Genomic DNA, 17,932 nt, shown 5'->3' with positions numbered 1-17,932 from the left:
CTCTTCACATCATCGTCAAGATCTAAAGTTTTTCACCCTCCCTTCTCCCAAAGAAAAAAATGGAAACATTCACTCCTGCTTCACCCCACCCCCACCCCAACCAACCCACACCAGAATAGTAAAGAAGGGGGTAGGCAAAGTGGAACAAGTTGCGACCGGCGACCGGGAGCACAGAATTAGAACCAAAGCTCGGGCTTGAAACGGAGACCGGGAATCAGTCACCAACGTCCGGAAGGATCTGGGCAATTTGCCAAAAGAGAGCACCCCACCCCCCCACGCCCAAGCCTCAATAACTGACTGGTGCTAAGAAACCAGCGAAAGAGCGAGTGACAACCAGAGAAAGAGGCCCGACCCTCTGGGACACCCTGAAACACGCAAGGAATGCGAAAGAAACGGCAGGAATCCGGGACCCGCTGCGGTCGGCCAGAGCGCCAGTCAGGTTAAAACAGCTTTTCTAAGGCACGCAGGCTGCTGAGACTCTTGGGTGGGGAACGACGTTCGGGAAGTTGGTAATTGAGCAAGGGAAACTGATGGTTGGGAGCACGAGCCCCTCTGGCTCCCCAAAGTTAAGAGTCTCGGGGGACCACCGTCCAGTAACCTCAGCGAGACACCCGGAGCAAGTCGGAAGGAGGGCCTGGGGGCGGGGCCAGAGCTGCTACCCCGCCTCAAGCGCCCTTACTGGGTCCTCAGTACGCCTGCGTTTGGTGAGGCCCCACTCTATTTGGCTGCTAGGCTTGCGGCGGCAGCGGCGTTCTCTACCCGGCATGCTGTGCGGGAGTGACGGCCCTACGTCTATCCCCTTCCCAACCCTGCCCCCTCTTCCCCCTCCCGCCACGGCCCCCCCTTTCCCTAAAGTGAGTGAGTGAGACAGGCAGATGGAGGAGGGACTGTAATGGCGGCGGCCGGCAGCTCCCTGCTCTGACCCACGGCAAGCATACAGCAACGACCCCCTCCTCGCCCCTTTCTCAGGCGGCCTCCGCCCCGCGGCCAGCGCGGGGCCACCCTCCCCGGCCCTTCCCCCAGCCGTCGGCTTCTCGCCCTGCGCCCCGGCCGGGGCCCCACACACAATGGACGAGCTCGCCGGAGGCGGTGGTGGAGGCCAGGGGATGGCAGCCCCTCCAAGGCAGCAGCAGGGACCTGGGGGGAACATGAGCCCTTCGCCAGGGGGAAATGGAGCGGCGGGCGGTGGGGGTCCTCCAGCCGCCGAGGGTGCGGGCTCCGCGGCAGGCCCGGAGCTGTCCCGGCCACAGCAGTACACTATTCCGGGGATCCTGCACTACATCCAGCACGAGTGGGCTCGGTTCGAGATGGAGCGGGCGCACTGGGAGGTGGAGCGGGCCGAACTGCAGGTACCTTGCTGGGGTCGGTGTGCGGGACGGCTGCGGCGGCGGGGTTCCCGGCTGGGGGGGTGGGGCCGGGACTCCCCTCTTCGGAGCCCCGGGCCTTGAGGGTTGAGGGGAACCTACCTGTGCAGCTCGGGGGGCGATAGTCCTGCCTACGGTTCTGGCGACGGCTCTTCCGAGAGTCCCCCTCCCCCTTTCCCGCAGAAGCTTGTTCCCCAACCCTTACTAGCTGCGCGGTGCGGGCTTCCTTGGGGCAGCCATTTTGACTTTTAGTATGGCGTCTGCGGGGGCTCCTCTGGAGGCGGCCTGCCTGGCCTCCGGGGCTTGGGGCTAAACTCTTCTCTGTGGGAGAGTCCGGCGCGGGGTTATTGGGCATTAAGCTTGCTTTTGATTGTGCCTGTTGCGACGGAGAGCCCGAGGAGAGGGTCTGGGATGGACATTTTATTATCTTTTCCTTCATCACCCCCCCCCATCCGATTTGGCATTTTTGGCCCCCTCTCTCGGAGTTGGTATGCACTTGCCCCTTGACAGCCACGCTTCTTTCCAGGGCTGCTACCAAGCATAATGTCTTGCTGCTCTCTTGAGAAGTTTTCATTTCCTACCGCCAACTTTCAGTACCTTATTACCTGGGATGCTGCCTTACTCACTTAGGTTCTCTTTCAATTAGTTCTCCCTAAGCGACTGACTCATGAGTACTTCTCTAAATTGAAATTTTCCTTTTAGAGTACTCTTCACCGGGCCTCTAGCCCTTTCTTTATCTGTAAAAACCCAAACCAGAGTATCTGTGCTTTATGAAACGACTGAGGAAAGATTCAATATTAGCTTGAAGTAAAACGTACTTGTCTCACGTTACTAATTCACGCAGGGGAAGCAAAGTTAAATATCCTCAGAACCCTTCATAATTGGTCCTTACTTGATCTTTTTAAGGTGAAGCTTTATAGGCTGGTTTACCTAACTTTTGGAAGGTGTTGGTAGTTGAAGAACTTATGTCTTGGATTTCAGAATCCCTACATCTTTTTAAGAGGATTGTTCAACTCTTAGGTATTTGTGTTTATTTTTAAAACCCTTTCCAGGGCAAATTTAGGCTGAGAAGAAAAGAGCATGCAATCAAGTAGTGTTGCACCTGTTCTTCAGACTGGTATATATTTAGAATGTAAGCAGTAGTGTTCCCTGATATATTATGTCATATATGCCTACAGTGAGTAGTTAGGAAAATACAGTGTTGCAAGAAGGATGATTGGATTAATTTAGAAAGGGTGTCTTCGAACAAATATATATACTTTAGTTTAATTTTGAATTAGTAAACTTTTATTTGATTCTGTAAAGTTGGTGAAGCTAAACGTTTAAAAAAAGTAAGGATGTTTATATATCTTGACACTTTATCAAGTCTTTTAAAAATTAATTATAAATTAACACCTGTTAGTCAATTCAATGTTTTAGAATTGTGCTTTGATATACTATTGGACTTTTATTTATTTATTTATTTAACTTAAAAAAAAAAAAAAACAAACCCAAAACCCAACTTATTTATTTGAGAGAGAGTGAGAGAGAAAGAGAGCATAAGCAGGGCAGAGGGAGAGGGAGAAGCAGACGTCCCATTGAGCAAGGAGCCGGGTGTGGGACTTGATCCCAGAACTCTGGGATCATGACCTGAGCCAAAGGTAGACGGTCAACTGCCTGAGCCACACAGATGCCTCACTATTGAACTTCAAAAAATGTAACTTTCAAAAAGCTTGTATTCCACTTTTCTGTTGTTTCTTTTAACTTGTGCATAGTCTGGTTTAAAATATGTGGGATTTATAGAGTTCTCTTGATAAATCCTTTTTATTACACTGTGTTGCAAAGTTAATATTCTGTGTGAATGAAGATAGTAAGACAGTTATTTTTTAAAAATTGCATTTACAAATGTACTGAGTCTTGGACTCACTAAATAATACCTCACCAGTCCTTGGGTATAGTGTCTAGGACCTTTGCACTGTTGTATGAAAGGTTGGATTTTATTTTTTTCCTACCGTAGAGGATGAGACGCTTATTTTGCTCTGTAAGCACCTGAAAGCTTGGTTTTAACACTTCGTAGGTTAACAGTGCGTTAGTCATTTATAAGCTTCACTAAGTGTCTGAGAAAATGTCTTACTTCTGTCTAAATTAAAATCTATATATTAATGAGGTCTATATGACTGCCTAGCCCCTTCTTTCCCTTTTAGTTCTCCTCTCTGCCAGTAACAGTGAAATATTTTAAGGACTATTCCTTTTCTTGTTTGTTGCTGTTAATCTGCTGTTGGCATATTAGTTCTGATAAAGCCTTCTGAGCTTTTTTTGTTTATTTTTAACAAGTGTTTCTAGATTCTTACTTTTTGTGAGGGATTTTTATTATTTCACGCTGATTTTTTTGAAGTGGAATGTTCATGATTCTGTATGTTTTCTACATATTTCTCTAAAATGTTTTATTGGGTTACTTAGTTAATAGGGTTTCAGGTTTTTTTCTGGAATATTGAATTTGCTTTAGTTACCTTCAGTCTTAAATAAGATTGCTTGTAAGATGCACCTTTAAAAATCATGTGTCAAAGGGTGCATGGCTGGCTCAGTTGGTAAAGCTTGCAGCTCTTGATCTCTAGGTTGTAAGTTCCAGCCCCATATTGGGTGTAGAGATTACTTAAAACAATAGCATTTTAAGGAAAATATATTGGTCAAATAAAAAATGGATTAGGGTTTAGTGTTAGTGGATTTTAACTGTAAATTTAAACTTATTTTTAAGAATGATAACAAATAAGAGAGCTTAAATATTGTATACAGCCTTGGCTCACTGTTGATGTGTAGATGAGCAGTGACTCAAAAATATTCAATATTAGAATTATTCAATAATGAATATGAAGAGGTTAGGATATACCCAATTTTGATGTAAAATTTCAATATGGAATCCAGCTTTCCCTGACTTTGGAAAGGATTTTGTTTAAAAAAATTTTTTTTTTAAATAGGCTTCACACCCAACTTGGGGCTTGAACTCATGACCCTGAGATCAGGAGTTCCATGTTCCACCAACTAAGCCACGCAGGTGCCCCTGGAAAGGATTTTATTTTATTTATTTTTAAAAAGATTGTATTTATTTATTTGACACAGAGATCACAAGTAGGCAGAGAGGCAAGCAGACAGAGCGGGGAAGCAGGCTCGCTGCTGAGCAGAGAGCCCAGTGCCCGGCTCCATCTCAGGACCCTGAGACCGTGACCTGAGCCGAAGGCAGAGGCTTAACCCACTGAGCCACACAGGCGCCTCTGGAAAGGATTTTATTTAATTAAGTTAATTAATCAATTAATTAATTAATTTTTAGGATTTCATTTATTTGACAGAGAGAGATCACAAGTAAGCAGAGAGGCAGGCAGAGAGGGAGGGGGATGCAGGCTCCCCGTTGAGCAGAGAGCCGGATGCGTGGCTCGATCCCAGGACCCTGAGATCATGACCTGAGCTGAAGGCAGTGGCTTAACCCACTGAGCCACCCAGGTGCCCCTGGAAAGGATTTTAAATTGGAATTTTGCAGTATGGTTCTATTCTCTGTAAAAGGAATTTTGATTAACGGTCTGTCTTACAAACTTGGAATTAAACCAGAGTATCATGTCTTAATGCTCTTTTATCTTCATGACGTTAACTTACCTGGGGCTCAGATAAAGCTTTAGTAGTAAGACTCTAAATGAAAATTCCTAAATGAAAATGTGAGTTAGAATCACTTGTTGTTGTTATTGTTTTTTAGGATTTTATTTATTCACTTGACAGAGAGAGACACAACCAGAGAGGCAACACAAGCAGGAGAAGTGGGAAAGCTGAGCAGAGAGCTCAATGCGGGGCTCGATCCTAGGACCCTGGGATCATGACTTGAGCCTAAAGCAAATGCTTAATGACTGAGCCACCCAGCTGCCCTCAGAATCACTTGTAAAACTTGCAAAAATATGCAGGCCTCTACCTCATCCTCCAGAGATTCAGATTAATTTGGTTTAGGACTTAGAAAAAAATGGACTGTTTATGGGTTTTTGGCAATTCACGTTATATAAAAATTATAACTGCCATTTAAAAAGCACTACAACCTTATGAGGTAGGTATTTCTATTTTGCAGATGAGGAGATAAACTTAGGTGAAATAACTGCCAATGTCACTCACCTATGAAGTGTTACAGTTGAGATTTGAACCCCAGTTTGTCTGAATCCAAAGTTTGTGGTCTTATTACCGTTCTTGTAACCATTGTATTATATTGTTGTCTTACCATTTTTTATAGAAATGGAATCCGACTTACAGTTCTTCGTCTGCCATTATGTGGCACACTAGTATGTTTCAACAAAGTTTTATTGAACCCCCATGATGTGTCAGGTCTAATTTATGTATATTGCAAAAATGTCCTTATATTTTTCTCTGTAGTGGTATGCATTTAGGATATACACAAAATTCTTGCTTGTCAACTATAAAAATATGACATAGATATTACATAGAATATGTAGTATAGGAGTTTGTATTCTAAAACTACTAATTGAACAAATGTAAAATTTTTTTTTTTTTTTTAAGATTTTTATTTATTTATTTATTTATTTGACAGAGAGATCACAAGTAGGCAGAGAGAAAGGGGAAGCAGGCTCCCTGCTAAGCAGAGAACTCCATGCCCGGCTCAGGACCCTAAGATCATGACCTGAGCCGAAGGCAGAGGCTTCACCCACTGAGCCACCCAGGCGTCCCAACAAATGTAAAATTTTTTTTTTTTAATATATTTTTTAAAAAATTTATTTGACAGACAGAGATCACAAGTAGGCAGAGAGGCAGTCAGAGAGAGAGAGGGGGGAAAGCAGGATCCCTGTCGAGCAGAGAGCCCGATGTGGGGCTCAATCCCAGGACTGAGCAGAGGCTTTAACCTACTGAGCCACCCAGGTGCCCCACAAATGTAAAAATTTTAACTAGTGTTTGTGTTTGCACACACTGGCATACTGATTTGTTGTATCTTGACAGATGTTGCCACCTAAAGACCTTAATAATTTGTTTAAGCATAACTTGATTTCTTCATTTTTTTTTTAAAGATTTTATTTTTTTATTTGACAGACAGAAATCACAAGTAGAGAGAGAGAGAAGGGGAAGCAAGCTCCCTGCTGAGCAGAGCACAGTGTGGGGCTCGATCCCAGAATCCTGGGATCCTGACCCGAGCCGAAGGCAGAGGCTTTAACCCACTGAACCACCCAGGTGCCCCTGATTTCTTCATTTTTAAAAGAGAAAAACTGAAAGCTTATTCTGCACTATTAAAACATTTTTATGAATCTACTATGAAAATACAAAAAGAAGAACAGTATGGTAATTTTTTGTAAAGGTACTCCCTTTATTCTGACAGTTTTTGTCTTCATAAATTTTGCTGTTATGCACTTCCCTATTTCAAATTATAGTTGACAGCAGAGGGGGGAAAACTTTATTTGACAGAATTAAAGAGACTACAACCTTATGTAATTTTATCTATTTCTTTTTGAAGTCCTTGCAAACCAAACGTCTAGGGACTACTAATCTGGAATTCTCTCTTCTTCTTTTTACTCCTTAACCCTGCATGATAGTTTACCTTTTTACCCTACTTTCTCCTTAAACACATTTGAACACTTTGTAGGATATTGTTTTTTCTGTTGATGGTTGGCCCTCAAATTGCCAATCCTTTGGCTTTTTTTTTAAGATTTTATTTATTTATTTGAGAGAGAGTGTGTACGAGCAGGGGGAGGGGCAGAGGGAGAAGCAGATTCCCCAATGAGTGGGAGCCTGAGCCATGGGGCTCCCAGGACCCTGGGATCATGACCTGAGCCCAAGGCAGAAGCTTAATTGACTGAGCCACCCAGGCACCCCATCCTGGCTTTTTTACGGACGTTTATGCACTTAACCAGTACTTTCTGCTATTAACTATTTTTTCTTCAAAATCCTTTTCTTTGGCTTCCACTGTGTAATCCCCTAGTTTCCCTTGGTCCACTTAACACTTTTCTTCATGTTTCCTCTTCTTTGTTCCCAGCTGCTCTTCCCTGGGACTCTTGTTCTTCTAATGTATTAACTGTATGTTTCATTTGAAATCAGATTTTCAGCTACCACTTAGGTCTTTTTTTTTTTTTTTAATTAAAAAAATTTGAGGGTGTTTGCCTGGGTAGCTCAGTCGTTAAGCATCTGCCTTCAGCTCAGGTGCCCCACATCTGGCTCCCTGCTCAGCGGGAAGCCTACATCTCTCTCTCCTACTCCCCCTGCTTGTGTTCCCTCTCTCACTGTCTCTCTTCCTCTCTGTCAAAAAAAGAAGAAAAAATTAGGAGAGAGGGGAGCAGGGCAGAGGGAGAGAGAATCGAAAGCAGGGTCCATGGCCATCTCACAACCTTGAGATGATGACCTGAGCCAACATGGAGAGTCCAGTGCTTAACCAGTGTTTAACCGGCTCAGCCACCCAGGCGCCCCACCACTTAGGTCTTAATACCTAATATTTTTTGGTTACTGCTGTCTATTCCAGTGCTTCAGTATTAACTCCTTAAATTCTAAAACAACCCAATGAGGTTGGCACAGTTGGTTTATTTTCTTGTTGACTTTTGGGGTTTTTTTTTTGGGTGGGTATTAGAATGTTGGGGCCCAGAGATTAAATAATTGGCCCAAGATTGTGCAACTGGCGGGCAGCAGAGCTGGGATTTAAACCTGGACAGGCTGCCTTTAGAAGCCATGTACTTAACCATTACTAGATTTTGGTTATCAAATGTCTCTAATTTTCTAATTTTCTGTTTAACTTTTTACTTTTAATTTAGTACATTCATTATTCAGTTAATCTCACATGCTTGCTTCTTCCTCCCCCCACAAAATAGACTTAACCTACTTATTCTCCTTTTTCCCTGATACTGTTAAGGTTTATCACCATCCTTCCCATCATTAGATGCTAGAGATATTAGTGGGTCTTACCCCTATATATTGAGTATAAGTTTTACGATTCTAGTGTAATTATTCATTGAATGTATTTGAGTGTTACTTTGTGCTAGGCACTGGTACATAATGATGTATGAAGTAAGGACCTTGCCTTCATGGAGCTTGTAGTCTAAAAGTAATAGAATGTGGTAAATCAGAAATTAGCTAGATAAATGGTGAGAAAATAAATGGTAATAGGAAACCTATGTAAAAAAAAAAAAATAGGAAACCTATGTAGATAACAGATTTTCAGATAAATAGGTAATATTTATTGAGCAATTTCTATATGCCAAGAATTTAAATTCTATGTTTAGCTCATCTAATTCTCATAAAGCCCCTGGAGGTAAGAATACTTTTAGATCTGAAGTATGAATACCTTATCATAGGTGTTGCAATTAGAAGATACAGCATTAGCAGAAATTCTAAAGAAGGAAAGAACTTTGTTGGAATGTGTGGATTGGACTACAGTGATTCAAGGGGCTGTCAAATATAGATAACAGCCTCAGTATGCTAAAATATATATACATATTTTTAAAGATTTATTTATTTTGGGAGAGAGAGTCTCAAGCAGACACCATGCTGAACGCAAAGCTTAATGCAGGGCTCAATCCCATGACTTTAGATCATGACCCGAGCTGAAACCAAGAGTTGGACACCTAACCGACATCGCTACTTAGGCGCCCTTAAAATATATTTTAATTCAATGATTAATATTTTGGGATATAGTCTGAAAGCTGTGAAGACTCTTTTAGTTTAAAAAAAAAAAAAAAAATGAGTAAAAAATTTTGGATCGAATGTCCCTGAAGCCTGGTAACCACTGACCTCAGGAAATCACCCTGATTTAATTTGTGTTTTTCATTTCTTTACTACCACAGTTTTTTTCAGGGTGCTTCTGTCTGAATTCTCTGGAATAATCTAACAGTTTCCATCCATCCATACTGCTGTCTTAACACTTTATTCTCTATATTGTAGATATGATTGTGTTGAGTATACCCTTTAATTTTTTATTATGGAGAGTTTTAAATATATACAAAAATACTACAGTATCTGTGACCTACAAACTTGTCATTCATCTTAAGGAACTCGTGACTGGTTTTTTGTTTTTTTTTTTATTTTACTTACACTTCTGTCCATTCCTCCCCTATCTGTTTTTTTGAAGCAAATCTCAGTCATGTAATTTTATCCATGAGTTTTTCAGTATAGATCTAAAAGATAAGGACTTTAAAGATAACTAAATACCATTATTTGGTTGGAAACCTTCCCATCTTTTCCTTGCCCACCTTTTTAAGAAATGGTCTTTGGGGATACCTGGGTGGCTCAGTAGGTTAAGCGCCTGCCTTCAACTCAGGTCATGATCTCAGGGTCCTTGGATCAAGCCCCATGTCAGACTCTGCCTGGTAGGGAATCTGATTCTCCCTCTCATGCAGATTCTCTGCTCGGTGGGGAGTCTCATTCTCCCTCTCACTCTCCCTTTGTGCTTGTTCTCAAATAAATGAGAAAAATCCTTAAAAAAATCAGGTCTTTGGTCCTATAAAGGTTTCCAGAGTTCTGCATTTTGCAGAGTCCTTTTCTATAGTTTAATGTATTCTGTTTTGTTTATTTTTCCTATAACTTGGTTAGTTGGATTCAGGGTCTTGATCAGAATTGGTATATTTTCTTATTGGGTGTGAGGATGAGAAAGGGCAAGACTTTTCACATGTGTTGAGGATTCCCATGAGAAGGCCAGACAGTTGATTTTGCCTTGTGATGTTAGCAAGCTGTTGTTTGCTCAGGCACATTGTTTCATTAGGGCCATCCTTAGTTTTTTAAAAAACTTGTTAAGAAATTGAGAGATAATTCATATAACATAAAATGCACCCTTTATGGAGTGTACATTTTTGTGGGTTTTAGTATATGTTATGTGGTATATACTGTGTTGTGTAGTCATCATCAGGGTCTTATTTCAGAATATTTTCATCACTGCACAAGGAAACCACCTATTAGCAGTCCCAATCTCCCCATCAACCCCCCCCCACCCCACCACCACCACCCATTCCTTGACAACCACTACTTTCTGTCTCTATAGGTTTGCCTATTCTGGACATTGCATATAAGTGGAATCATATGATATATATGGCTTTTTGTGACTTTCACTTAAAATAACGTTTTCAAAAGGTTCATGTTTTAACATTTGGCAGAACTTTATTCCTTTGTATGGTTGAGTAATACTTGTTTGTATGGATGTTCCAAATTTTGTCCATCAGTTGGTGGACACTTGGGTGTTTTGTACTTTTTGGCTATTATGAATAATGCTGCTGTTACCATTATGTGAACTTAGGTTTTCTACTCTCTTGGGTATATACCTAGGAGTGGCATTTCTGGGTCATGTTCAACTTTTTGAGGAATTTTATGTTCAACTTTTCCAGGAACTACCAAGCTGTTTTCCAAAGTGACTGCACCATTTTACTTTCCCACCAGCAATGCAGGAGGGTTCCACCTTTACTTTTTTTTTTTAAAACTTTGAAATGTGTTTTTATTATTAAATTTTTCTTTACAAAATGCTTTTTCTTTGAATTTATTTAATTTTCTTCTGATTCCAAATCATGTTTTCTCCCTTTGTCTTCTCTCTCGTTGACTTTTTTTTTTTTTTTTTTTTTTTAAGATTTGATTTATTTGAGAGAGAGAGAGAGAACGAGAAGGAGGAGTGTCAGAGGGAGAAGCAGGGTCAGCTCTGCCAGGAGCTTGATGTGGGTCTCAGTCCTGGGACTCTGGGACTTTGGGAATCTGGGATCATGACCTGAGCTGAAGGTAGACACTTAACTGACTGAGCCACCCAAACACCCCTCTCATTGACTGTTTCTTAGAGCAATTTAGGTTTACAGCAAAATAGAGGAGAAGATACAGGCACTTCCCACATAACCTCTCCTCCACCATCAGTAGCCCCACTAGTTTGTTCATCATTTGTTATGACTGATGAACCAACATTAACCCATTATTATCAAAAAGAGCCCATAGTTTACATTAGGGTTCACCCATTGTCTGGTATGTTTTTTTTTTGTTGTTGTTGTTTTTTTAAGATTTTATTTATTTATTTGAGAGAGAGCATGAGCAGTAGGAGGGACAAAGGAAGAAGCAGACTCCCCACTAATCAGGGAGCCCCAGGCTGGTCTTAAACATGAGACTCCAGGGTCACGACCTGAGCGAAAGGCAGATGCTTAACTGACTGCGCTACCCAGTCACCCCTGTTCTTTGGTTTTTGACAAAAGTACAAGGACTTGTATCTACCTTTATAGTATACAGAATAGTTTTACTGCCCTAAAAATGTCCTGTGTTCCACCTTTTTCTTCCTCCCTCTCCCCAAACCCTAGGCATCTAGTGCTCTTTCACTGTCTTCCATAGTTTTGCCTTCTCCAGAATGTCAGATTTCACTTAGCAGTGTTCATTTAAGGTTCCTTCTTAAAAGTCTTTTTTTGTGGCTTGGTCTTTTTAGTGCTGAATAATATTCCATTTATGTATGTATTACAGTTTATTTTTCCACCTTTTTTAAAATGATTTCATTTTTCAGTAATTTCTCCACCCAGCGTGGGGCTTGAACTTTAAACCCCAAGATCAGGAGTCACATGGTCCACTGACTGAGCCAGCCAGGTGCCCCTGTGTCCACCTATTGAAGGATGTCATTGCTTCCAAGATTTGGCAATTATGAATACGCATTCATGTGCAGATTTTTGTGTGGACATAAGTTTTCAAGGATTTAGGTAAATCATAGAGAGCTTACTTGCTGGATTGTATAATAAGGGTACATTTAGTTTTTTAAAAAACTGTCAGTCTTTCACAGTGCTATACCTTTTCTGCATTCCCACCAGCAATGAACGAGAATTCTTGTTGTGCCACATCCTTGTCAGCATTTGATGCTGTCAATGTTTTGGGTTTTAGCCATTCTAATAGGTTGTAGTGGTATCTTGCTTTAATTTGCAGTTCCTTAATGAACATCTTTTTATAGATTTATTTGCCACTGTGTATCTTCTTTGGTGAGGTGTTTGCTCAGATCTTTTTTTGCCTGTTTTTAAATTGTATTCTGTGTTCTCTTCCTCTTGACATTTTCTTTATTTTTGAATGGAATGATATTGGGCCATTGAGTAATTGTTCAGTAAATGGCAGCCACACTATAACTTAGAACACTTACTGTTTACCTTAAAATGTTCTTTAATGGCCTAGTCTGAAGGAATAATTGTGTTTCTGGTTTTTTTTTAGATTTTATATATTTATTAGAGAGCAGGAGGGAGAGAGAGCATGCACATGAGGGAGCAGGGGATGATGCAGAGGGAGAAACAAACACCCTACTGAGCAGGGAGCCCAATGTGGGACCCCAAGATCATGGCCTTAGCCAAAGGCACACACTTAACCGACTGAGCCAGCCAGGCATTCCCGGGAATGACTAATTGTAATATCACTTTGCCTCTGGCTTTACAGCCACCAAAGGCAATGGTTATTTTTATCTGGTGATACTTGTAAAGTCTCTAATTGTAAGATAGTGAGTCCTATGGTGGCTCCCAAACCTAGTTAATGATCATAATCATCTGGGATGCTTTAAAAATACAGATTCCCATATTCTATCCCTTGTCGTTGTGATTACGGAGTATGAGGTGGAATCTTTTGTTTTTAAAATGTATACCTGGTAATTCTGATTATCAGCCAGGTTTAGGAACCAGTATGATCAAAGGTTATTAATGATTTGGTATAATCCATTTCTCTAATTGCTTTCCCTTCAAAATCTTCATTCTTTCTATTGCTATTTTATGTATTTATGAATTTATTTATTTTTAACATTTTCTTTATTTATTTGACAGAGAGAGAGAGAGAGCCCTCGTGCAAGCATACACAAGCAGGCTTCCCACAGAGCAGGAAGCCCAATTTGGGGTTTGATCCCAGGACCCTGGGATCATGACTTGAGCTGAAGGCAGATGCTTATCTGATGTCAGAGCCACCCAGGCACCCCTCCTATTGATATTTTAAACTTTAGCAAAGGTCACTCTCCAGGACTTGGACTGTGTATAGTTACATTGTTTCACTTTTATTTTTTATTGTATTATTTTCACTTTTCTGCTTTGCAGTACATTGAAGCCATTCCTTAACAGGAATTTACTGATTCTGAATATGCTATGAATTGTTGTTGGATTTGATGGAAACATACTGTGGTGTTTGATTATATAGATGAAAGCTCTACATGTCCATAAAAAAACTATGAATAATAATATCTGCTAACATTTAATCAGTTTTCTGTGTGCTGGGAATCATTCTAACTTTCATACCATGCCATAGGTGTAGTTATTTCCATTTTATAGAGAGGGAAACATGGGCAATAGGTTAAATAATTTGGTTAACAAAAAACAGTAGGTAGTGAAGTCAGGAGCTAAGTTACCTTTGAGCAATGTGTTGTACTGTTTTAAGTTAATACCAGTACCTCATTTTCATTTGGACCACCTGAGTGGTAAGGAATTGTAAACAAATGACTAGTGGATAGGCTTAGTGTGACAAGATATAAAAAATTATAACTGAAGCTGTTATAAATTTGTAGTGAAATTTTGAAATTTTGGATCATCTTCAGATAGACTTTGTAAAAAGGTTTTTAAAATTCCTTTTTTTTTTTTTTTTTAAGATTTTATTTATTTACTCGACAGCACAAGTCGGCAGAGCAGCAGGCAGAGGGAGCGGGGGAAGCAGGCTCTCCACTGAGCAGGGATCCCGATATGGGTCTCCATCCCAGGACCCTGGGATCATGACCTGAGCTGAAGGCAGACACTTAACTGAGCCACCCAGGTGCCCTGGTTTTTAAAATTCTTACTAAACAATTTCAGAGGGCCTGGGTGGCTCAGTGGTTGAGTCTGCTTCCTCCTCTCTCTCTCTCTCTCTCTGCCTCTCTGCCTACTTGTGATCTCTGTCAAATAAATAAAATCTTCAAAAAAAATTCTTTTTTTTTCTTTTTTTTTTTAAAGATTTTTTATTTATTTATTTGACAGAGAGAGATCACAAGTAGACGGAGAGTCAGGCAGAGAGAGAGAGAGAGGAGGAAGCAGGCTTCCTGCTGAGCAGAGAGCCCGATGTGGAACTCGATCCCAGGACCCTGAGATCATGACCTGAGCCGAAGGCAGCGGCTTAACCCACTGAGCCACCCAGGTGCCCCCCAAAAAAAATTCTTATTAGGTAATTTCAGATCTGTTAAAATAAGTAATGCATGGTTCAGAATTAAGTCTTGTACTTACAAGCCTGTCCACCCTTGATCCCACATTGGTAACCACTTTATTAGTACCATGTGTGGTCTTACTTTTTTATGCAAGTAGATAAAAGCAGATACACACTACCCTATTTTTCACTTTTTTGTTTAACATTTCTTGGAAATCGTTTTAAACCTTTTAATAGAGAACATTCTCACTTTTTTCTAACAGTTGCATCGTATTCTACCATGTGGACTAGCCATAGTTGATTTAACTACTTTTCTGTTGCTGGATGGTTGTGTTAAATTTTCACATAGCATTTGTAACTATGTTCTTAAATGTGTGAGCAACAAGTGTTGCCTCCTCAAACTTCTATTGTATTGTTTAGAGTTATTAGCACTTGTAAAATTAAAATTTTATTTAATTCTTTATTTCATTGTTAGCTTCTAAATCTGAATTTAAATTAGGGGTCATGAATATTTTAGCTTTGAAAACTGTTAACCAGGGATTGGTTCATTTAAGGCCTAAGGCTGTTAACTGAAATCCTGGAGAATGTAGTAGAAAGGCAAAACAAAGAAAAAGGTATCAGGCATCTGGGTGGCTCAGTGGGTTAAAGCTACCCTGCTTTCGGCTTGGGTCCTGGTCTTGGGGCTCTGGAATCAAGCCCCACATTGGGCTCTCTGCTTGGTGGCAGCCTGCTTCCTCTGCTCTCTCTCTCTCTGCCTGCCTCTCTGCCTACTTGTGATCTCTATCTGTTAAATAAATAAACAAAATACTAAAAAAAAAAAGAAAAGAAAAGTGTGAAACAGAAAAAATAGGGTATGGTGGATGGAAAGAGGATAGTTCATGATAAACAGTGGGTGAGTGTAATAATCATGATAAACAGTGGGTGAGTGTAATAATGTCCAGCTAACAGTTGTCTAAATAAAATAATTTTAGAGTGGCTTAGACTAACATTTAAAAAGTGGATCAGACTTCCATAAAATTTTATTTAAAAGAGGAGTGGAGGGGGGCGCCTGGGTGGCTCAGTGGGTTAAATCCTCTGCCTTGGGCTCGGGTCATGATCTCAGGGTCCTGGGATCAAGCCTCCCATCTGCCTCCCTGCTGAGCAGGGAGCCTACTTCTCTTCCTGCCTCTCTGCCTGCTTGCGATCTGTCTGCCAAATAAATAAATAAAGTCTTTAAAAGTAAATAAATAAATAAAAGAGGAATGGGGGTAGGGAATGGAATTCTTAAAAATCGGCACTTATGACTTTTCATGCTTAACATGTATCTAGATTTGTTCTTAAGACTTATTACGGAGTGCTTATTCTGAAGCTTCTGTGGGCTGTTGTGTTTGTTACAAAGTTACTATTCTGAAACTTTTGTCCACTGTTCTCCAGTTGGGAGTCTCCTTTTGCCTCCCCCCACTCCTTTTTTCCTAGCTACCATTCAGAAAGCTCTTTTCTTGGCTTAAGTTCTTGCTTTTGCAGAAATGTTCTCTGATTTCTTCTTGAGAAAAGTTACATAGTATATAAATTTTAGGGACCTGTCTCTTAAAAATGTCATGCTTCATTGATAGTTTGACTCAAAGTAAGTTTCTATCAACACTTTGAAGGTATTTTCTTGTCTTTGAACTGTCAGTGTTGCTTTTGAAGAATTTGTTGCTGTTCTTAATCTAGATTTTTTATACAGGATTTGAAAGTTTTTCTAGGTAACTTTGGTTTATCCTGGTATTATTAAAGTTCATGAAAGTGCATAGTGTGTCAGGCACTAAGAGAATTCTTTCACTCTGTCGTCAAGTATTTCTCAATATAGTTACTGTTTTTGTGTTAGACTGTATTGTGCTTATAGGGATTTGAGTGCCCTGACTCTCAGATACTGAATGCCAGTATAACCCATTAGTTATTAGGACTAGAATTGTTCTCTGACGTTTTCAAACACCCTCCTAGGGGGCAGCAGTACTAATCTTTTTTGAGAAGTGTTACTGTAGTCCCAAGTCATCGGGGTACATTTTCTGTTGATGATGGATGTGCTGACTTAAAATTTTTCTTCTGTCTCTTATTTTTCTTTTCCTTTTGGTCTATTTTTTGAGAGATTTTCTTCAACTATATTTTTCAGTCCTGTTATCTTAAATTTTTAAGAAGCATTTTCTTGTTTGATTTTTTTTTTTTTTTTAATTTTAAAGAGAGAGACCACAAGTGGGGGGAGCAGCAGGCAGAGGGAGAAGCATGCTCCCTGCTGAGCAAGGAGCGCTTTGTAGGACTTGATCCCAGGACCATGGGATCATGACCTGAGCCAAAGGTAGACTCTTAACCAGCCGAGCCACCTAGGCATCTCTGAATTTTTTTTAAAAGATTTTATTTATTTGAGAGAGAGAGAGATAGAGAGAGATTGAGAGAACAAATAGGAGGAGGGGCCTGAGGGAGAAGCTGACTGCATGCAGAGCAAGGAGCCTTATGCGGACTTAATCCCAGGATGCTGGCTGGGATCATGACCTGAGCCAAATGCAGACGCTTAACCGACTGAGCCACCCAGGTACCCTTGTTTGAATTTTTTAAAAGAGTGATATTTTGTTTTTGTTTAATGGATTTTTTTTTTTTTTAGCATAGCAGAGTTTCTGTTTTTTGAAGTTTTCTTTGCCTAAATTGACAGTGTCCTCCAAATTTCTTTCTTTTGCTTCTCCCTGTTATTTCCTTGCTTTCCTCAAATACTGGTGACCATTAGGACTATTTGTGTATGCTTAAGAGTGAGATACTATAAGGCTAGATGGTAGCTATGAGATTTTTTTTAACCCTTAAAGCTTATTTTTATTACCATTCTTTAGAAAGGCCTGAAAGTCATTGATAGTGGCTTTTAATCTGCTTTATCCTCCCCATAACTTTGTTTTCTTAAATCTTTAATTGTTTATAATTCGTTCTCTGAGCTTATAATTCTCTGACTTCTCCAGATAACTTCCTGTGTAGTCTTCTGATGGTCTCAGATGTCCATCATTGTAATCTTCTGAAATTTTAGCTATGTAAAAGTAGAATTTATCATTCTTGTACTATATTCTGTTGAGCCTACCTGTAGGATAATATTCCATCTTTCCTGAACTTTTTTGGAGCCTCGTTTTCTTTCGGTCTTCTATCAGTTCTTTCCAGAATTCTCTTTATTATATCCTATAGTTTCCATTATTATATGGTCACTTTCTACCTACTTTTTTTTTTTTAAAGATTTATTTATTTGACAGAGATCACAAGTAGGCAGAGAGGCAGGCAGAGGGTGGGGGGAAGCAGGCTCCGTGCTGAGCAGAGACCCCCTCCCTCCCAAGGTGGGGCTTGATCCTAAGACCCTGGGATCATGACCTGAGCAAAAGGCAGAGGTTTTAACCCACTGAGCCACCCAGGTGCCCTTATTTTTTTATTTTATTTTTTTAAAGGTTTTTCCCTATCTTTTTGAGAGTACCAGCAGGGTGAGGGTCAGAGGGACCAGCAGACTCACTGCTGAGCAG

General features: G+C 40.5%; 2 protein-coding genes across 5 annotated transcripts in view; one reads left to right on the top strand and one right to left on the bottom strand.

Moving 5' to 3' along the window:
- Nucleotides 1-1,798, bottom strand: part of LOC111158541 (adaptor related protein complex 4 sigma 1 subunit) — a 52,117-nt gene extending 50,319 nt beyond the window's left edge. For both annotated transcript variants that reach the window (XM_022520635.1, XM_022520643.1), the window contains exon 1: nucleotides 1,467-1,798. The gene's annotated coding sequence lies outside the window, so the exon portion shown is untranslated. The remainder of the gene's footprint in view (nucleotides 1-1,466) is intronic.
- The window catches only part of LOC111158524 (striatin 3), a 113,523-nt gene continuing 96,600 nt past the window's right edge, over nucleotides 1,010-17,932 (top strand). The window contains exon 1 of one of the 3 annotated variants that reach the window (XM_022520611.1): nucleotides 1,010-1,349. In XM_022520611.1, coding sequence (XP_022376319.1) covers nucleotides 1,068-1,349 — 282 coding nt within the window. In that variant the 5' untranslated portion in view covers nucleotides 1,010-1,067. The remainder of the gene's footprint in view (nucleotides 1,350-17,932) is intronic. The other 2 variants (XM_022520622.1, XM_022520627.1) reach the window with 2 other exon arrangements.

Source organism: Enhydra lutris, unplaced genomic scaffold (assembly GCF_002288905.1).
Source record: "Enhydra lutris kenyoni isolate GAN:26980312 unplaced genomic scaffold, ASM228890v2 scaffoldscaffold4, whole genome shotgun sequence".
NCBI classification, from domain to species: domain Eukaryota; kingdom Metazoa; phylum Chordata; class Mammalia; order Carnivora; family Mustelidae; genus Enhydra; species Enhydra lutris.
This window is presented reverse-complemented; position numbering and strand designations above follow the sequence as displayed.